The 22,756-nt window shown below is 42.1% G+C and overlaps 1 protein-coding gene across 5 annotated transcripts in view; it reads left to right on the forward strand.

Moving 5' to 3' along the window:
- The window catches only part of FGGY (FGGY carbohydrate kinase domain containing), a 400,007-nt gene that overhangs the window by 258,327 nt on the left and 118,924 nt on the right, over positions 1-22,756 (forward strand). For all 5 annotated transcript variants that reach the window (XM_058552541.1, XM_058552544.1, XM_058552542.1 and 2 more), the window contains 2 exons: positions 2,885-2,992; positions 18,140-18,201. In XM_058552541.1, coding sequence (XP_058408524.1) covers positions 2,885-2,992; positions 18,140-18,201 — 170 coding nt within the window. The remainder of the gene's footprint in view (positions 1-2,884; positions 2,993-18,139; positions 18,202-22,756) is intronic.

Genomic DNA, 22,756 nt, shown 5'->3' on the forward strand with positions numbered 1-22,756 from the left:
GGAGTCGACTCAGAGCTTTCTCCCTGGGCAGAGCCAGGCAAAGCCTTCTGACGTTTCTGAGCAGTAGAGCCCATGCAGTTCTGCTGCAGTGGATGCAGTAATATGCTTAAATTGTGAGATGGTGGTGGGAGGGGTGGGCTATGCATAACCTTCTTAAGTAATTTGTGTATACAAGTTAAATAAAAAAGCATATCATAGGGTTTGAGACCAACATCTGGCTGGGTTCAAATACCGCCTCGGCTTGTTACTAACTGTGTGACTGTGGACAACTTACACAACCACTCTGAGAGTAATCCATCAAATGGGACTAAGAGTTCTGGAAGGGAAGGGGTGCAGGGCATGAGAACAGACGATTTGACTTTGGTGGGTATCCATCTACCTGTCCAAATGCTGGGTCCTTGGTGGTTGTGAACATGGGCTGACTTGTCCATCCCAAAGCAGCTCTGGGATGCAGCTTAAGGCAGTAGGTTCTAAGGTGGGCATGTGATAAAGTTTTCACTGGCCAAGACAAAGTGACAAAAACGAAGACCATTTAGTGTGTGCTCCTTCTGGCTGGAACACTCCATGTCAAATACACACTCACACATACACATATACACTCACACACACACACACTTGCACAATACACACAGACACACATACACTCACACTCACCTGAATAATTTCTCTGTATGTTTTACATCTTAATTCAAATATCACTCCCTCAGAAAAGCCTTCTCTGACCCCTAGGCTAGATTAGGTACCTCACTTACATGCTTTTATACTTTGTGACTTTCCTTCATTTACTTATCACAGTTTATAATTACACATTTGTGTGATTATTTGATTAATGTCTGTCTTCGGGTGACCAGCTGTCCCACTTTGCCTGGCACTGATGGGTTTTCTAGGACATAGGACTTTCAGTGCTAAAACTGGGAGAATCCTGGCCAAACCTGAAGGATTGGTCACCCTCGTCTGCCTCTCTCTCAAGACAGCATGCTCCAGCGGGCAGGACTATGCTCTTTGGTTCACCATTTATTCTCAGGGCCTGGCACGGACTTGGATCACAACAGGAACTCAGGAAATGTCTGTTGATCCCATAAGGAAATGAGTGAATACGTCAATGTAAGCTGAACTGTCTTTTCTTACAGAAGCCTGTCTTTTTTTCTTGAGATTATTCTTCCTATTTTAGGTGTCAAATGTCCCTTTTTTATAAATTATCTTTATTTGACAAAATTTAAAGTTGACAATGTTGTGTAGTCTCCTTGCCTTCCTTCTCCTCCTTCCTGTTTGGGGGTTTGGAAATCCTACTGATTTGATGACTCATTAGTTTAGTGAAAAGGGAAACAGAATAGTTGGGGTCAAAACATTTAAGGAAGATTTGTCTCTGTGCTAAAATGCTGGACTATACGTTTCATGAAGGCAGAAATTATGGATATTCAGTTCATTTCTACATCCCCAGGATCTGGCACAGAACCAAGCATGTAATAAGGGCTGAATAAATATTTGTAGGATAAATGAATGAAGAGGTTCTCTGCCCAGCCTCAAGACGTGCGGGAGTAGACCTGGAGTGCCAACTCCATTTTCCTCCCCACCCTCTGACTTACCCTTCCACACCCGTAGACGGGACTTTAGCATCCGCCCTGCCAGATGAGTGAGAAGTGTGTACCATCCCAGATGAGTGAACACGGGGTCCCTCCCTGCCTGTCCTGGCTCATCTCTTGATATACTTTCTAATACCTAAAGGGGCTTTTGTGGTCCCTTGCAGCATCTTGAATACTAAGAGCACCTCTCTCTCACCTACATGGCTTTGTTCAAGCTATTCCCTAGGCCTGGAATGCCTGTCCCACTTCATCTCCTAGTCTAAGCTTGTGTCCTACTCTCTAGGAGGCCACCTCTGGACCATTTCACTCCTCACCCCCGGTACACCTCCACAAGAGTCTATACCATACCATGGACCACGCTGTATTTTGTTCGTCTCCTTACTTGTCTAGCTCCCTTTTGGGTGGGGACGCTTCTTGAACACAAGAATTGTTTCTGATTCATCTCTGTGTCCCCAGCATCCAACAGAGGGAGATGACATGCTCTTAGGTGGCTAGTAAGTATTTGTAGAAGGAAGGGAATGTATCAGTTACCTGTCGCCACAAAAATGCTAGGGAACAAACATGCGTAAAATCTTAGTGACGTACAACAAGACGTGTATTTTTGTTCACAAGTCTGTCAGTTGGCTGGGTGATTCTGGTGACCTGGGCTTGTTAGCTGCCAGTCAACTAGGAGCATTTGCTGATCTTGTTTGGACTCTCACACGTGTGGGACGTCACCTGCCACCCCTGGGCTGACTCAGCTCTGTTGCGCCCAGCAGGCTAGCCTGGGCATGTTCTCGTGACAGAGGCAGAGGAGCAAGAGGAGGAGGAGAGGCACACAGTCGTCCTCTTGAGGCCTAGGCCTGGAAGACTGGCACAGCGTCACGTCCACCTCATCCTGCGGGCCAAAACAAGTCACAGGCTGACCCAAATTCAAGGGGTGGGGAAATAGACCCCACCTCCCAGTATGAGGAGCTGCAAAGTCACGCTGCAAAGGGGGTGGATACAGGGAGGGGTAGAAAATGGGGACCATTTCTGCAATCAGTCTACCATAGAGAGGGAGCCAGCAAAGAAGTGTCATATCAGTTTCTTTCCAAAATGATCTCTTTTGCTACCCTGCCTGACATCTAAATGAATTTATCAGAAAGGTTTCCAAAGATGAAGCCATGCCATTCCTTGGGAGGGAGTGATTGCCCCACCATAAAAAATATTTAGTAAGAAGCTGAATTCCATGGTCATAGAAACATCAGATGTGAGGAGGATAAGGCTGCTTCTAGCGGTGAGGGTCAATATGTTCACCTGTGTTGCCCCTTTCTTTCCAGATCAGCAAAGACCCGATATTTGTACCAGGAGTCTGGGGCCCTTATTTCTCAGCCATGGTCCCTGGGTTCTGGCTGAATGAAGGTGGTCAGAGTGTTACTGGAAAATTGGTAAGTTGACTCTTTCTCAGTATGGTCTTTGGTGTTTTTACACCCTTGACTTGTCACACTATCCGTACACCCAGTGTCTGGATGATTTGCAGTCTCCTAAATCAGAAGAATTCTCTTTCTCCTGGTGTGTAGCCCAACATATGGTACATACACAGCATGTGTTTTCCAAATGAATAAATGTTGGTCCAGGCAATAGTGGCTAACCCATCTTCTCACCTGTCTTTCACACAAGAGTCCATTTTTCTCATGGCAGTGAGAGTGATGTTCTGCTTTATGAAAATGGCCATGTTACTCTCCAGCCCACATCCTTCAGTGGTTCCCCATAGCACTTGGGACAGTACAGATAGTTTTCTGGGCACAAGATGCCCTTTGTGGTCTGTCCCCTCCAGTCCCACACACATCCCTGTCACTGGGCTAGATGGCCCTACACACAGCTTCCCCACGGTTCATGTTACTCCACTCCTGTGCCTCTGTATGTGCTTCTGTTCTTGCTCAGAGAGTTGTTTACCACCTTCATAGTTTGACTTGTCCTTTAAAACATAACTCCAGTTCTCATCACATTCTGTTATTCTTATTGGTTTACTAATCTGTCTTTTCCAGAAGTCTATGACTCTCTTAAAGGCCAAGGCCATATCATACTTCTCTTTGTATCCAGCTCAGTGTCTGGTTCATAGAAGGTGCTTGATAAAAATTTGTTGAATTCATGAAGTTGTCTAATCAGGAAGACAGAAGGTCCATACAAGTAAGATGAGTACTGTACCTAAGGTACAAGGCACAGAGCTGGCACAGAACTAGGTTAAGAAACTGTTTGCAGAGGAGAAGGCATTTGTGCTGAGCCTTAAAAGATAAATAGGGACAAACCATGCAAAGAAACATAGGGATACTCTTCTAGGCAGGAGAACTGATATAGGAACAAAGACATGGGAGTGAAAAACAACAAGGCATATTTGAGGGTAATTGCAAATAGTTCAAAATTTCAGCTGTGGCATAAACTGTTCTTAGAAGAATGACTTACAGTAAAAGCTAGAGAGCTGGGCAGGAACCACATCATAAGAATTCCCTGTAAGCATGCTAAGGAACTGAACTTTGTCTAGTAGACCAAGACCAAGAGGAACCAGTGCAAGGTTGAAAGAGTGGATGGAGATAGTCAAGTCTCAGTTGTAAAAACTCTGGCTAGCAGCAGTGAGGAAGAAGGCCTGAGGGCAAATGGCTGGAGGCAGGGAGACCAGTTTTAGTAGGTTAGTCCACAGACAAAAAGCCGTTAGGGCTTGAATGAGGACAGTGGCAATGATGACTGAAAACTGAGGTTAAAAGATCAGCAGGCCTTGGAGGGATTGGAAGGCAAAGGAAAATGAGACCTAGGCTCAGTTACCCAACCTCACATTGACTATGTTCTATTGAAATCATCTGTTTATGGTCTGATTCCCCTACCAGCTCTTCTAAACGTTCAGCCAAATAAAAAGTGATCTGATCCAAAGCTGGATGTGGATGCAAATAATCATTAGTTTCCATTTCTTAGTGTACTGCTATTTTATTCTTCACTGCCTCAATTCTCTTTCAAAGTCGGTGGAAGCATAGTGGCTGGCTGGCTGGCTGCAAAGAGCATGTTCTATGCCTTTGCTCTTGTGCCAGGCTACAGAGATGAATTAAATGATTTAGACCTCCATCAGTCCCTGGTTTTAAGAAGCTCATTGTCTAGTACGGAAGCTCAGTGAGTATAAAATAAATAACATCTGATTGGTCTTAATAACCAGTGCTAGAAAAGTCGAGAAGTAAGGCATCATTGTATGCTAAGGTGCAATGGGGCTGGAGTTGTACATTCTCCTGTTTAAACAAGTGTGATCTATTTACACAACTTTTTCTGTGACACATTGAAAATCCATTACTGAAATATAGCCCTTTTCAATGCCACATCATGGTATAATCAACCTTAGCAGACCCAGAACTCACAGATGACACAACCCAGAGGCTTTTTTAACAAGGATAATGATCCAGTAAGCCAACTCTTTGTGCCGGATGCATGTCCATGAAGCTGTCCATCAACAGGTTTTCAGAGACTTAAGTATACAAATTGAACATCTGTGTCAGTCTGGAAATGCTTTTGGATCAAAGTTTGCTCTGTTGCTATGGATATAAGCCATCTTCGCCCAAAGGTTATGACATATCTTTGTGGACAAGAATTGGTTATGCCTGTTTCCTAAGCCTGAATTTAAATAAAAAATGTGACCTCTTTTTTGCTATTAATAAAATCTTCATTATAGCCCACTATGGTTTTCGACAAGAGTCATGGGAATTCTTGGGTAGTTGATTTTGCACCATCAATCGATCAAACTGCATTTGGGGTTCCAGTATGGGCAATTCTACATATATAGTTTCATTGGACATATGGATGAGGCATGATTGACCCATGGACCACAGAGAGTGAAATCTTAGGAAATCTAAAAGCTAACATACTGGGCAGAATCTGAATCAAGAACAAAACAGGCTGTCCCAAAAAGCATCAGTCCAGAGAGGCCAAGCAAAGAGACAGAAACCACCTATAAAATAAAGACATAAAATAATAACGATGATATAATAATAACGGTAATTGCCCCTTATTGAGTGTGTTTTTCTATGGGAAGGATTTATATACATAATCTCGTTAGTCCTTGAATAATATTCATAATAATCACAATGCCTAATATCTATTTTGAAGGCTTATTTCCCTGTCTCCATTCCAAGAGCTTTTCATGTACTATCTCATTTAATCGTCTCAAAACCCCTAAGAGATAGGTACAGTTATTATCCATATTTTACAGATGGGTCACTGAAACTCAAGAAGTAAGCACAGCCTGGAGAGATGACTGGTGCGTCAGCAATAGCCATGATTCCTTTGCCCTTCACCATTCCTGTCCATTTACTTATTCTCATTTATTCTGTCGTGAATTCTGAGCTCAGGTTTTACAACACGTCGTCGTCATATAGGACACTGTAAGAGGAAGGCCCATCTTTTTTGTTCTCTATTTCATGTGTACATCTTCTCTCATGTGCCACATCTGCAAGTGTCTACTCAATTATTACATTGTCCCTAGTCTCTTCTAACACACATCACAAATACACCATCTGAAGCAGAAGAGAAGAGAAAGGAGAGGAAAAGGGAAGTAAAGGAGGGGAAAGAAGAGAGGAAAAAAGAAAAGAAACAAAAAATTATCTAAACTCTAGATTTGAAAAATAAATATTTTGTCTCTCTTTTTCTTTTTTGGTGAGGAAGATTAGCCCTGAGCTAACATCCGTTGCCAATCCTCCTCTTTTTGCCAAGGAAGATTGGCCCTGGACTAACATCCGTGCCCATCCTCCTCTACTTTGTATGTGGGATGCCTGCCACAGCGTGGCTTGGTAAGTGGTGCATATGTCCATGCCCAGGATCCGAACCTGCGAACCCCGGGCTGCCAAAGTGGAGCATGTGAACTTAACCATCACGCCACCAGGCCAGCCCTCAGGTTTTTACAATTAAATATAGATCTTCCATCACAAGGCAAATTCTTCATTTCAAGTATGTGAATAAATTGGTACCTAAAAAAAAAGTCCATCTGGTTAACTTGAGGACGAAGCAAAAAATAGGATAGAATCTTTTCTGGCCCTGGAGCCCTTGCACTTTCCTCTGACTGAGATTTGGACTCGTTTTTCACTCATTCCAGGCTTGTACCTCTGAGATGTATTTCCACTGGGAAGGGGACATACCCCCTCCCCTGGATGATTGACTTCAGTTCAGCAAGCACCCATCAAAGACTGTCTCGTGCATGTCAATACTCTTTCCAGGATAGTTGTGCAAAAAACATTGCTTTTTGCCCAGATTTTTCCACAAAACACTGACCCATGCAGTCACTGCATCCTGATGCTGAAGCTCATTTCCACCTGGACGTTGGCCATCCCTGTGTCTGACCACTCTTCTCTGTCTTCCTTAAAGTTATTTGTATTGGGAGTGGCATTTGGTGTGGGAGGCTAAGACACGTTCCTGAGCTGCCCCTGTGGTGGCGTTGGCTTTCTGGGATCATTCGGTTTGGGTGGGGGGTTACCTTTGAATTGTTTGAGCCCAGGATTTAAATTTGAAGTTGAGCCACAGGGTCGCAATGTAGCAAGCCACTTTGTGCTCCTGGAATTTTAGGATTCGTGCATTGAGTGCCTCTCTGCCTCCTCCTTTATTGCCAGTGCCGCTCGGCCTGGGGCTGACCTCAGGGAGACATCAGTCTCCCATAAGTAGGGGTAGGAAGAGCTTGTGGTGTCCACAGTGCTGCAGAGGTTGTGCGGATAGTGATTTCATCCCTTCATTCATTCACTCATGCAATTGCTCTGGGCCAGGCAGGAATATTGTTACATGATTCCTGTCCTCTAGTAGCTTATCATCCAATGGGAAGTGGGATATAGAACTGATAATTATAATTTATCATAGCACATAAGGTCGATTGCACTACCCTGCAACCTACTGCAGGTATCTGTTATGTGCCAAGCGCTTTTGGGCCCTTATTAAGATTCAGTATGCCGTCTGGTCTTCACAGCATGTCTGTGTGGTCAGTGCTATTATATCAGTTTTACTAGTGAAAAAATAGGCTCAGAACAGTGAGGTAACTTGATCCAGGTCTTACAGTTTTAAGTGGGAGAGCCTTGATTCAAACCCAAGTCAGCTACCGGAAGCCCCAGATCTTTCCAGAACTGGACCTGACTTTTGTGGAGCTGCATTTCTGACTTTTTCTTACAGTTCTCTTGTAGAATCCCTTGGGAAGCAATTATTGTCAGTTAGTGTGACTTTCTCTTCAAGTATTTTGAAGCAAATGCAGTTGGCAGGCTTTGTAAGACCCTGAGAGAAAAATGCAGGTGTGTCAGTCACTGACAGTCTCTATGTGTAGACCTAGATGTGACCCCAGCATTTCACTTAGCTAGCTGCAACGGTTTCATGGATGCAAAGACCAACTCTGCATGAACAAAAGCGCCACGGTTGCCTCCTCCTGCCCAGGCTTCACTGTATTTTTGTATACCCACCTGGACCCCTGCACAGCTTCCCAATTCATTCTTGCTTCTAATCTTCCACCCTCTAACCACTTTGTCTCAGTCAGTCCAGGCTATAGACAACAGAAATTTATTTCTCGCAGTTCTAGAGGATGGAAGTCCAGGATCAGGGTGTCAGCACGGTCAGGATCTGGTAAGCACCCTCTTCCGGGTTGCAGAGGGCCATCTCCTTGTATCTTCATATGGCAGAAGAGGAGGACTCTGGGCTCTTTAGACCCTTATAAGGGCACTAATCCCATTTCTGAGGGCTCCACCCTCATGAACTAATCACCTCACTAAGTACCATCACATTGGTGGTTAGGATTTCAATGTATGAATTTGGAGGGACACAAACATTCAGTCCACGACACCCTCTCTAAAGATTGCAGCTGAAGTAATATTTCTAAAACATAGACATGACCCTCTCAGTCTTGAGAGCTCTCCAGTTATCAGTAGAATAAAGTCTAAAATCTTTAGAGTGACATTTATTTATACAACCAGTATTTATTAGTACTTACTATGTTCAAGGTACTGTTCTGAGTGAGAAAAAGGCAGTGAATAAAACAGCCTCTCTGTCCCCCTTCCAAAAATCTGCCCCCTTGTCAAGCTTACATTTTAATAAGAGGAGACAAGTAATACACAGTAAAGTGATAAAAACAATAAATAAATAAATAAATTTTATTTTATGGTATAAGTTGTTAAAAATAATAGAGGAAGAAATCTTGTGAGTTCAGGTGAGCAGTTTGCAGTTTTAAGTAAGGCGGTCAGAGTAGACCTCATTGATGTGATAGCCAAACAATGAGGAAGGAAAATCAGCCAGCCATTTGGAAACCTGGGGGAAGAACATACCAGGCCAAGGGAACACCCAGTGCAAAGATGCTGAGGGGTTTGCTGGCCTGGGGTATTAAAGAAGTAGCAAGGAGGCCATGTGGATGGAGCAGGGTGAACCAAAATGAGAGTTGTAGGAAATAAGTTCCAAGAGGTAATGGGGGCTATATTATTGGCCACTGTAAGAATTTTGACTTTTACTCTGAGTGAAATGGGAAGCCATTGGAGAATAATGAGCACAGGAGAGCTATGACATGACTTAGGTTTTTAAAGGATCATTCTGGCTGCTGCCTGCTATGTTGGGAATAAACTCTGGGGTGGGAGTGGGGGAGATAGAAGTAGGGAGACCAGAAACAGGCTATTGCAGTAATCCAGCTGAGAGATGAGGATGATGGCAGAGGAACTGATGAAAAGTGGTCAGATTTTAGATGTATTTTGAAGGTAGAGCCAACAGGATTTCCTGATGGATTGAATGTAAAGTAGGCAAAAAAGAGAGAGGTCAAGGTTTTTTGAAGGATAGCATTGCTATCAGTGGAGAAGATGGGTTAGATGACAAGGAGGCAGCATGAGGAAGAATCAAGAATTGCTCCCAGTTTTCTGACTGTAGTAACTGATACACTCCCTAAATTGATCCTCCATTATATGTCTTCGTCTTGGTAACAAGCACCAGCATTTATGTTTTTATTAAAACCAGAAAATTAGGATTAATTCTTCGCTCCTCCTTTTCCCTCTCTGCCCACATCGAATCCATCAGAAAGACCTATTGATTCTAACTCCAAAATGTATATCACCAATCCATCTATTTTTATTTACCTTCACTCCCAGCACCATTGGCCAAAGCACCATTATCTCTGTCCAGGTCTATGTAAAGTGCATCTTTGTACACAGCATATAGTCAGGTCTTGCTTTTCTGTAGAGTCATAATCTCTGATTTTTCCTTAGAGTGTTTTAACTCTCTACATTTGATGTAAAGATAAATATGGTTGGATTTAGGTCTTCTATTTTGCTATTTGTTTTCTGTGGTCATTCTGTTTTTTCTTTCTCTGTCTCTTTTCTGCCTTTTTTTGGATTAATTGAATATTTTTCCGTTTTCCGAATTCCATTTTAATTTCTCTATTTGCTTTTTAAGCATCATTTTTTGCATTCTTTTTTAAATTATTTCTTTAGGAATTACAATAAACATCCTAAACTTTTCAGTCTACTTAGAGTGCATATTGTATAACTTCATGTAAAATATAAAAAGCATTCAACTCCTTAGTTCCACTTATCCCCACCCCCAACTCTTTATGCTGTAGTTACAATGTGTATGATATCTACAAATGCTATACACCCAACAGTATAGTCATTCTTGTGTTATTGGCTTTAAACAATATATTAGTCTTCTCAGGATGCCATAACAAAGTACCACAGACTGGGGTGGCTTAAACAATAGACATTTATTTTCTTACAGTTCTGGAGGTTAGAAGTCTGTGATCAAGGTGCTGGCAAATTCAGTTTCTAGTGAGAGCTTTCTTCCTGGCTTGTAGACAGTGGCCTTCTCACTGTATCCTCACGTGTCCTTTCCTAGGTGCCTGCACGTGGAGAAAGAGCTTTGGTGACCCTTGCTCTTCTTATAAAGACACCAATCCTATCAGATTAGGGCCCCACCCTTATGACCTCATGTAACCTTAATTACCTCTATAAAGTCTCCATCTCCAAATACAATCACATTGGGGGGTTGGAGCTTCAAAATCTGAATTTTGGGAGGATACCATTCAGTCCATTAGAAACAGTCATACATATTTCAGAGAAATTCTGAGAAACGAACATAATCTTTTGTATTTACCTACGTATTTACCATTTCCATTGTTTTTAATTTCTTTCTGAAATTTGAATTTCCATCGGGTATTTCCCTTCAGCCTGAAGAACTTCCTTTAACATTTCTTCATTTCTTGCAGGTCTACTGTCAAAAAAAGTTTTCTTTTTTTTTTAATAAATGTATTTTACCTTCTATCTTGAAAGATATTTTTGCTCAATATAGAATTCTTTGTTGACCGGATTTTTTCCCCCCTTCAGCATTTAAAGGTGTCACTATATTGTATTCTGACACCATTGTTTCTTATGAGAAATCAGCCATCGTTTGTATTGTTCTTGCCCTGTGTACAGTGTATTATTTTTCTCTACTTTCAAGATTTTCTCTTAATCTTTGGTTTTTATTGTAGTGTGCCCGGATGTAGTGTTATTTGGATTTATCCTTCTTCTCCCAGGTTTGCTAAACTTCTTGAATTTGTAAATTGCTATCTTTCGCCAAGTTTGGGAAATTTTCTGCGTTTATTTATTTAAATATGTTTTCTGCCCCATTTGCTTTTATTCCTCCCACTGTGACTCCAATTACAGATATTTGAGGCCTTTGTCTATTGTTCTACAGGCCCCTGAGGGACTCTTTTAATATGATCTCTTTCTCTCTTTTTCTCTCTTTCAATTAGATGCTCTCTATTGGTCTGTTTTCAAGCTTATTGACTTTTGTCTCTCATCTCCCATCAGCTGCGAGGCTCGCCCATCAAATATTTATTTCAGATATATATTTATCAATACTAGAATTTCCATTTTTTAATGGTTTGTTTCTTTGCTATTTCCTATATTTTTATTAATTATCAGAATATTAACCTTTGTATCCTTAAGCATTGTTAAACTACTGAATTCTTGTCTTCTAATGCTAACATCTGTGTCATCTCAGGGTCATTGTGCATTAAATGGCTTTTCTCTTAAGTATAAATTACATTTTCCTGTTTCTCCATATGTCTAGTAATTTGAGGTCATATCTTCAACATTATGATTGATGTAGGAACACTGGATTATTTTTATTTCTCTGAAGAGTATGGATTTTTGTTGGTTGGTTGGTTGGTTTTTTAGCAGGTAGTTTATTTGGCTGAACTCAAAGTCCAAGTTTTGTCTCTCCTGTGATGGCTACCTACAGAGATCTCTGTTGAGTTCTTTAAGCCTTAGCTAGGCTACTTTAATGTAATTCAGAGATCACCTAATCAGAGGTTAGAGTAGCATTTATATGCACAGTGTTGAGCTCCCTTTCTATGTCTCTCTCCCTTCTGATATCTGTCCCCCTTACCTTCTTGCTGCTATGGTTGCCCTGAGCTCTGACATCTCATTTCTTAACTGGGAAGACTGTGTATTTCTATCTGAGTATTAGCTATCCTGCATGGCATTGATTGGGGCCTGCCCTCAGGCAAAACCCTGTAAAATCAGGAAACACACTGTTTTTTCCTTCCATGTGTCTATTCTTCTCCAGTTTCTACCTTGTTTTGGTCACTTTTCAATGTCTTGAGAGCATTATTTGATATATTTTGATCAGCATTTGTAATTGTCGTCTGTGGGAGAATTGGTATGCTATGAGCTATTCAACCGTTGTAAGAAGTGGAACCCCTGAATGATTTCCTTTAAAGCAAATAGGATTACTTTACTCCCCTGATTGAAACCCTTTTGTGTCTTCCCATTGCAGTTAGAAGAAAATCTAAAGCCTTTGCCATGGCCTGCTTTATTTACCACTTCCTACCTTTCTATCCTCATTTTACACGACTGTCCTACTGACTTACTCCAGTCTCGTCTCCCTGGACCCCTGTCAATTCCTAGCACATGTGAAGCTCTTTCTTACTGTAGATGCTTTGCATTTGTTATTCTCTTTACTTGGAAATTGTCGGTTCTTATTTTTTTTTTTTTATGTCTTAGCTTAAATTTTACTCTAAGGTCTTCTCTGAACCCTCTATCTAAAATCAATGTCCTTGTTAGAGTAACCTATTTATTTCCTTCAAAGCACTAATCACTATCTCTAATTATTACACTTATTTGTTGACTATATATTTCAATAGAATATAATCTCCATGTGGACAGAAGGTACATCTGTCTTAATTTCTACGGAATTCCCTTTGCTTACTTATCATGACTAGAACAGAGTAGGGGTTCAGTTAACATTTGTTGAATCTAAAAAGAACTTTATCAATCTCTGCTATATTTGAATATTGGCATGCCCATTTTCTGGTCATAGGCAGAACTTTGTGAGAGCAATGACTTTTATTTATCTTTGTGTCCTGAATTATTAGAATGATGCCAGCACAAGGTAGCCATATATCACATTAGTTTCATGAATAAGTGAACTAATTAAACTGTAAAAATGCATAAAGCTACTAATTTTGATGGTGAATGAAACAGACTAAACTAGCTCTGCATTAAAGAAGAATTTATCCACTTGTAAGTGAAGTTGCTCTATGTAAAGCTAATATTAAAGTTGTAAAAAAACCATAGTTTATATTTTCTTCCAAGAGTGTTGTTCTTAGGAACTGTTCAGTATCGAAACCCACAGTCCTTTCCCGCAGCATGAAAGAAATTATCTAGGTTTTCTTCTTTCATTAGATTTTCATGAGAATTTCAAGGCTGGGAAAAATCAGGCAATGGTTTTTGCTTTGAGATAAGAAGACTAGGTAAGTAAAGAGCTGAAATAGCTGAAATGAAGAAAGTGACGGTACAGGTAGATGCAAATGGAAAAAAGGCAGTTGTGACAAGTGGTAAGCATCTCTCTGAGCCTAATGATTTCTTTACTCGATTTGCAAAGCAAGGTAAAAGACAGCCTCAAAACTAATCCATAAAACTGATTTTAATAGAGAAAACCCACCAAGCAAGATAGCTTTTCTTAGCAAAATGGTCATAGCACCTAAAATTCTTAAATGCTAAGTTTGCTTTTATTGTATGTTTTTCTTGCCTGTGAACTCTTTGCCCACAGTTTTGATATCTCAGTCAATGCCATTCTCTGTCTAATTTTACAGACACTCGGCTATTTGTCATATTAACTTATTAAATATTTTAGAGAAAGAATTAGAAATGGTCTTGTCCAAGGTCATGGCCTGAGCCAGAACTGATCTCAGGATTCCTTGACTGTGTTCTCTCTGCCATATCAGAAACTCAACTGCCTAAATGAGTCAGACAGAAAGCATAAATGAATAAACAGACTAAGCAAAGAAATATTTTTTTACTTCCACAGAGAAGTTTTTCTTTCAACTCATAGTATTCTAGGGCTAAATTCCACGTTCCCTCCTTTAACAGAGAGATAGGCATAGGGAAATAGACCTCTACCAACGTAAAACGTTAGTGCTATCGTGATAAATCGATGAAATCTGGTGTCTGTTGTGGGAAATGATAGGGAGTAGTGGTGCCTCTTACAAACTGAAGGGTACAGGCCTGTCTGAAGCAACCAGTCACCAGCTGACAGCTCTTGCCATGGGGGACTAAGGGTGGCCCAGTGTCTTACATTCACCAATTCTTCAAGAGAAACCAAAATCTGGATTTTAAGTGAAATCTCCCAGTTTTAAAGTATTGGCTCATTTTTTAAAATGTTATATATCCCAAATAAAGTACATTTGTGGGCCAGATGCCACCTCATACTACCCATTTATGATCTCTGTGTTATACTGTATTGCATTTCTATTTCTCCCATGTTCCAAATGCAGATGCCACCCTTATAAGGAAGGGCCTAGAAATCCAACCCTAGTTAAATACTGTAAGATGGCCTCTCCTTCTTGATGTGGACCTGAAAGCCATCCTGAAGAAGATCTGGCTCCATCCAGCTCAAGCTTCCTGCCTATCCAAATCGTCTGTAGACTTTTCTGCCTACTCTGACGGCTGCCTGCTCTCAGAACTGAAATCTAAGAAGATGAAGGAAACAAGAAAACACTCGTAGAGTTAGACTAGCTCTGTCTATATATTTCTAAGGCAACCACTTGGCAAATACAGTCACTGTGGTAAAACTGGTTATTTCATTGGAAAACAAATAACCACTAATGGGACACTATGTTCCTCTATACTGTGCTAAATGCATTAGAGAATAGACTGTAAGTAGAGAGACCAACCCTAGGAACAGGCCCTCTGGGCTTTTGAAATGAGTGCTCAGCTATTTGACAAACTGGCTTGTTCTTTGATAATCAGGGTGGGCCTTTACCACCAGTTGCCTTGAAAAAACAAAAACTGCAGCTGATTATTTGAGATCCTGTTCTTCCAACCATTTTGAGTCTTTTGTGGTATCCCCTTCTTTTTAATAATAGATGTTATGAACTGAAAGCCACCTATGTACCAGGCACTTAACCACAACCTTCCCTGCAAAGCAAATTTTATTATCCCCATTAAACAGTCGTAGGATATGAGGCTCTGAGAGGTCAAGTAACTTTTTCTAAGTAGCACAGAATATAAGTATAGACCATGAATTTGGACCCAAGTCTGTCTGTTTCCAAAGCCCTTGTTCTTTCCACTGAGCCACTGTTTTAAAATGTAGATTTTATTATTATTCAGGTATGATGAGGCCAACAGATCAGGAAATGATTGCTGTTGAAATAGTTGGTTACTTACAGTTCTCAAGAGGAGGGGGCATGGCATGCCACGCAGGGCCATGTGGGAAGCACCAGGGCTGTTCCTAGTTATCTGATCCCTAGCCATGGGGTGATTAGCAGGGAAATAGAGGCCCACAGAGGACATGGTGGGGAGGTGGTCTCTGGATTAGTTAGTTTGCCTGTGAAAGGCATGATCACAGGTGAGTTGAGTTCTTTACTATCTCTAGGAATTGGCTAGCCCTGGGAGGGGCAGTCTCTCCAGAGTCAATAAGGCTCTGGATATCGAAGCATCAGAAATACAGACAATAAAAAGACATGACGAATATGGCCACATTTCCTTTTCTTAGACCCAGAAGTTCAAAGTCATCCTTGACTCTGATTTACTTATGTTCTGTGACTGGTTAGTCACTAAATCTGTTTTATTTTCTTTAAAATGTGTCTCATTCCTTCATTCAAGATGTTAAACATTGTTGTAGGCACTGGGGAGTGGGAAATAATGAGGCTCTTGATTTAGAAGAGCTCAGAGTATAGGGTAAAAGAAGGCCTTGTCTGCATTTCCTGCTCTCTATGCCTGATCGTCTCCCTGTCATACATACTCTACCAGACCAGTTTTTCTTCAGTTTTCATCATTTTGCTCCCCAAATCAAAATAATTTCCTATGGCCTCTAATCCAATAAAATTATAAACACTTATCTAATTTTCAAGACCCACTGTCTGTCCCCACCCTCCTCATTCATGCAATATTTCCACCACTTCATTTATTTTCTAATTAAATTGCAGTTACCCTGTAAACAGTTAGCCTGTATGTGCCCCACACAAATAAACACAAATGTAAAGTGTGTGGTAAGTGCCACCAAGAAGTACCTAGTACTATGTGACATATGTTATGCCTCCATATGATTCGTGCATCCCATGTTTATTCAACAAATATTTATTGAGCATCTGTGATATGCCAGGCACAGGGCTTGACCAGTCTCCTTACTGTCCATAGCCATATATGTCTTTCCATCTTTATGTCTCTGCGCAGCACAGCCTCCTGTCTGGCATGCCTCGCCTCCAGCCCTTTACTGCTCTAAACTCTACATGTTCTTGGCCTCTCAGCTAAAGCCTCACCTCCTCCAACTGTATAATAACTACCAAATTATTGACCTCTTATTCTATGCTACTGTGTACTATATGTGTTGAATTTCTTATTTTCCACTGTATTCCCAAGCCTAGGCACAGTACCTGATTAGGCTTTTGGTAAACACTGAATAGCTACATTCATGCATGCACCACACATGGTTCTGTGCTTCCTCCTGGAAGCTCATTTAAATTCTCTTCTCTGAACTCTGAAAGTACTTCCCAGAGAAATTAGCATCAAATCAAGTAATGCCTTTAATTATGCGTCACTGCTGCCAACTCTTTGAGGTCCAGAATATGCCTCGTCACAGTAACCCAAAGCTGAACCTGGAGGAAGTAACATTCAAAAGCTGCATGGTTTTTTCCCATTGAAATGACCAGTTGCTTTGGTATTACTTTGAAACGTTTCTGCCAAGCTGCACAAATGGAATTCAACAACTTACATCATACCTGGAAGTTTAGTAGACAATATGACATAGTAGTTAAGAACAAGGACTTTAAATGCAGAGAGACCTCAGTTTGAGAACTAGATCTGTCACTTACTCCTCTGTGACCTTGGGCAAGATCCTTAATCTCTTTTAGTCCCAGTTTTCTCATCTCCATAGTGGAGAATAGCATCTTTTTCATAGGAGTTTTATAAGGGATGAATGAGATAATGTATCATAAAATGCTTAGCTTAAAATTGATAGGTGGTAAATGAATCGGTAAACTTTAGGTGGTATTATTTATGCTATTGTTGGCATTATGGCAGACACTGTCTACATCCCAGCAGTCCAGTTTTAAAAGGAGGCCGGGGGAGGAGGGGAGAGGTTATTGAGCCTCAGAGCAGCTAAGTGACTTGCACAAAGTCACACAGCTAGTTAGTATCTGAGCCAGAACCCACACCCAGCCTCTGTGGCTCCAGAACAAATTCTCTTCCTCTTTACACAGCCCTGGCTCTCAGGATACGTGCTCAGAGAGACTGCCTCCATGAGGCCGAAATAACCAGTCGGTTCATAGTTTGAATGAAAATAAGTCGGTCAGAATGGTTGTTTTGGAGTGCTAGAGACTCATGTACATTTTGAGAAAATACCAGATTATGTTCAGGAACTCAAGCCCAGTGTTGGTTGTGTTTTATAGCAAGTGGCGTAACAACGTGGGGAAAGCATTTCTCTTCCTGATGCGTATTGCATATCATTTTGTTGAGACCTAGCAAGTGGATAAGGAATAAAGTCCCAGACATGGGATTTCAGAGGAGAAGCTGACCGTCCGTGGGGCTCAGACAGTCCTGTCCTTGCAGAGCCACGTCCCAGTTTCCATGTGATGACTTGTCAACAGAGGAGGTTCCCTGACAGCTCGGGGCGACGCTTTTTTTTTAACTGGGACTCCCTCCTCATAGTCTCTTTCACCGAACCTCTCCATTAGTAAGACACAGTGAGCAATTCAAGGTCTGACGTGCCCTGGGGTGACAGCCTGGCTTAGGAGATGGTGTGAGGCGGAGGTTAGTGCTCATACTGGCTGCCCCACCCATCCCTTGAGTTGCCTTCCTTCCTCTCCTCCTTCTTGGACCTGATGGTACCTGCTGCTACCAGTTCAGCCTTGAGAGTTCCATTCCTGCTACTCTTCTCTTTAAACTTCTTCGTTTTATAAATCCAAAAGGCCACACCAGGTTAAGAAAGCTAGATTTGTGAAAGAGCTGAGACTCTCTTGCTGAGTTAGCATTTTAACATTCTTGGATCCTCTATGGACAAAGAGTTGAAAGAAACAGACATTTTAATATATCTTTTTCTCAGAGAAACTGTAAAATTGACCCATCTCTCTTGTTTTTCAGATAGACCACATGGTGCAGGGCCATGCTGCCTTCCCTGAACTACAAGCCAAGGCCACTGCCAGGTAACTGCCCTCTCTCTTCCCCACACGGTCCACACATGATGCACTGAGGGCATTTGCTTTAGGCACCTGCATGATTTTCAGATCATGTGGGCAGTGAAAATGCCTGGCAGTCCTTGGTGATAAGACAGGCATCTGGATGATCCAGAGCGTGCATGTATGAGTTTTCAAAATGATCTAAGAGAATTCAAAGAACCTAGACATCCCCCAAGAATATGCCAGGGACCATGGATGAGACACGCTGATACAGAAGGAGAAGCATGGATTCTGGAGTCAAAACTTCTTGGGTTCAAATCCAGTTTCTCTCTTTACTAGCTATGTGACCTAGAGCATGTTATTCAACCTCATTAAGCCTACTTCTTCATCTATAAAACTGAGGATAATAACTGATATGAGTGATTTCCAGGATATACTGTTAAGTGAAGAAAGCAGAGTGCAAAGGAGTGTTTATCGTATGCTCCCTTTCATGTAAAAAGAGGGCAACATAAGAAAATATATGTGTATCTACTCATCTATGCGAAAGAAATGCAAGAAGGTTAAACCAGAAACTGAGACTGGTTACCCATAGGGGGTGGGCGGGAATGGAATGGAAAGAATCGGGGAATGGGAACAGGTAGAAGGAGGGAGCAACTCATCTCTGAGCATACTTCTTTATATAACTCTAACTCTTAGAACTGTGGTGATGCTTCATGTCCCCCTGAAAATAAAGAGAAGATAGACAGATAGATACATACATACATAGATACCAGGATATATGTGGGTGGTGGAGGTGGGCAATGAAATACAAACAGTAAAAAATGAGCCTGCTCTGTTAATAATAAATAACATAACGACACTAAATGGAGTTTGGGTAAGAAAGGAACTCACCTAAGTAACTTTGAGAAAGGATATTTTGACAGTATGTTGGATGGCTGAAGATAAAAATAACTATACATAAATATGATACGCTAATTACTAAATTTGTTTTTTTATAGATGTGTGGGTTAACTATACTGAAAATCTTTTATGTATATACTACATTTGAGCAAATAAATAAATATATTATGGATAATGAGAGCCAGGTTTCCCACAAATAGGGAAAGGGGAAAGTTAAAATGAACCTTATGGTAATGGACGGAAATCAGAGGTATCAGTATCAACTTGTGATTTTTAATATATATGTAGCTGGATATAAATAGAACAAATATAGATATGTATATTCATGTGTGAGTATACATGCATGTATTCCGTAGCTCTCCCTGATGAGATGGCCCAGAAGCAATGACACCCTAGTAGCAGTGTGCACACCTAGCACCCAGGGCTCGGTTTCTAAATACCATTCTAATTGTTCTTCAATAAAAGTAATCAGGACTTCTTGGAAAAAATGATCAATTCCAGGGGTAGGGCAGGGAGAATATGTGAACATTTTGTTGGTGCCAGAAAGTAAGGAAATACTTGAAAAGAAATTGTGGAAGTACACAGGAGCCAACTTGAACAATCTCTCAATGGCCTAATTGGGGACAATTTGATCAACAGAATAAATAATGATAGTATAAAATAACTCCATGGGGGCCAACCCGGTGGTGCAGCGGTTAAGTGCACACTCTCCTCTTTGGCGGCCCGGGGTTCGTGGGTTCGGATCCCAGACAATGCACTGCTTGTCAGGCCATGCTGTGGCGGCGTCCCATATAAAGTAGAGGAAGATGGGCACAGATGTTAGCCCAGGGCCAGTCTTCCTCCTCAAAAAAAGAGAAGGATTGGCATTGGATATTAGCTCAGGGCTAATCTTCCTCACAAAAATAAATAAACAAACAAATAAATAAAATAACTCCATGATGCCATACTGATATAAGTAAACAATTGAAGAAATAAATAGATAGGGAAGGGGGACGGTGTCAAGATGGCAGCGCAGGCAGACTCTGAAGTCACCTCCTCCCACGGACACAATGAATTTACAACTACTCTTGGAAGAATTACCCCTAAGAGGGAACTGAAAACTGGATAAAAAGAATGCCCACAACAAGGGACAGTGCTGACTGAGGTAGAAGAGGCAAAAATTCCTTTCTGGAGAGAAAAAGGCCACCTTCTAGCTGCTGCGCTTCCCGGCTGCCCGGGAGCAACCTTAAGCTATGACGCCTTCCCTGGAGGAGTGGAGGATCTGAGCGGGGAAGCATTACCACGATAAGTAGTTTTTGGACTCAGCACAACTGAGACCAGTGTCAAAATACCTGGTTTTGCTGTCTATTAACTACAATGGGGAATACCCCCAGAAAAGCTGTCGGACATAAGGGAGAAAAAGAAAGCTTGCTCTTAAAGGGCCCATAAACAAATTCACCCGTTTCAGAAAGCAGCCTAAAATCGCTGAAAAGAGACTCACTTGATAGGCTCTGGGTGCATCTCAGTGAGAGGTGAGACTTCTCCAGGGACTGACGGAAGCCATTACTGTGACCTAATACAGGCGTGCTGACACAGACACGCTGGCAGATGCCATTGGAGTTCTTCCCCTGGCCTATTAGCACAGGAGTCCACCCCACCCACTAGAGCACTGATTTAATCCAGCTGAGCCAGGGCAGGCAGCCCACCCTAGGGACTGGCCCCACCCAACAGCAAGCCCTCAGGCAACTTTGTGGGCCCACATAGGCGGGGTGCCTGGAACCTCTGCAACTGGGTGAGTGGGTCCGCCTCTGTGGGGCAGGGTGTGTGCAAGGAGTGGACCTGCGTTGATGGAGTGTGTGGGGCCTCTGCAGTGGGGCGACTGAGTCTACTTCAGTGGGTTGGGGTGTGCACACAGGGCAGGACTGTGTTGACGGGGTGTGTGCCCCTGTGTGGACAGGGGCAGTGGGGCCTGTCAACTGCAGCAGATTTGTGCTTCTCAAAAAGCCACATAGGGGTTCAGCCCCACCTTCCAAAGCCTGAAACAGTTGGGTTCTCCCATGCCTGGGGCCGGCCCCAATCAGCTGCAACCCTGAGAGAGCGGCAGACAGCCTTGCAAGCCAGAGGACTACAGCAATTGTAAGCCCCTGAGCCTAGCAACCAGCCATGCTGGGGGCCTACTCAATTAATAGAAAAACTACAACAGGAATGTGCTATTAGACCTGGCAGCCAACTGTGGGGGGGCTTCCCCACTCCTGCAGAAGTGACTGAAGGGTCCATAGCAGCCACACGCAGCTGAGCATTACTACCAGCTAGCCAGGGGGACAGCCTAGCCTCCTTGGGCACCTTCAGCAAGAGCACCTCTACCACAACAGAAGAACACACATAGCCCACACAGGGGACACTCCTGGAACGTTTGGAACTGGCGCTGAGAGGGAAGCACACTGCTGGGCCTCACAATGCATCTTTTACATAAGGTCACCTCTCCAAGATTGGGAGACATAGCTCACCTACCTAATACAAGATATAAGCACAGAGAAAGAGGCAAAATGAGGAGACAAAGGAATACGTTCCAAGTAAGGGAAAAGGACAAAACCCCAGAAAAAAAACTAAACCAAACAGAAATAAACTATCTACCTGAAAAAGAGTTCAAACAAAGAGTCATAAGGATGCTCACTGATCTTGGGAAAAGAATGGATGAACTGGGGCTGGCCCAGTGGCACAAGTGGTTAAGTGCACGTGCTCTGCTGCAGCAGCCTAAGGTTTGCCGGTTTGGATCCCGGGTGCACACCGACGCACTGCTTGGCAAGCCATGCTGTGGCAGCGTCCCATATAAAGTGGAGGAAGATGGGCACGGATGTTAGCCCAGGGCCAATCTTCCTCAGCAAAAAAAGAGGAGGATTGGCATGGATGTTAGCACAGGGCTGATCTCCTCACAAAATAAAAAAAAAAAATAGATGAACTCAGTGAGAACTTCAACAAAGAATTGGAAAATATAGAAAAGAACCAATCAGAAATGAAGAGTACAATACTGGAAATGAAAAATACACTAGGTAGACTCAATAGCAGAGTAGAGAACACAGAAGAGCGGAGCAGCAGCTGGATGAAAGACTGGAGGAAATCATCCAAGCCGAACAGATAAAAGAAAGAACAATTAAAAAGAATGAGGACAGTCTAAGGGACCTTTGGGACAACATCAGGCACAGTAACATCCATGTCATAGGTGTCCCAGAAGGAGACGAGCAAGATAAAGGGGCAGAGAATCTATTTGAAGAAATAATAGCTGAAAACTTTCTTAACCTAAGGAAGGAAACAGACATCCAGGTACAGGAAACAGAGAGAGCACCAAATAAGATAAACCCAAAGAGGCCCACACCAAGACACAGTATAATTAAAATGTCCAGAATTAAAGATAAACAGAGAATCCTAAAAGCCACAACAGAAAGGCAGCAAGTTACATACAAAGGAAATCCCATAAGTTTGTCAGCTGACTTCTCAGCAGAAACCTTACAGGCTAGAAGAGGGTAGCAGGATATATTTAAAGTGCTGAAAGGCAAAACCTACAGCCAAGAATACTCTACCTGGCAAGGTTATCATTCAGAATGGAAGGAGAGATAAAGAGTTTCCCAGACAAGCAAAAACTAAAGGATTTTATCACCAAGAAACCAGCCTTACAAGAAATGCTAAAGGGACTTATTTAAGCGGG

The sequence above is a fragment of the Diceros bicornis genome, chromosome 13 (assembly GCF_020826845.1).
Source record: "Diceros bicornis minor isolate mBicDic1 chromosome 13, mDicBic1.mat.cur, whole genome shotgun sequence".
Classification (NCBI taxonomy): Eukaryota; Metazoa; Chordata; class Mammalia; order Perissodactyla; family Rhinocerotidae; genus Diceros; species Diceros bicornis.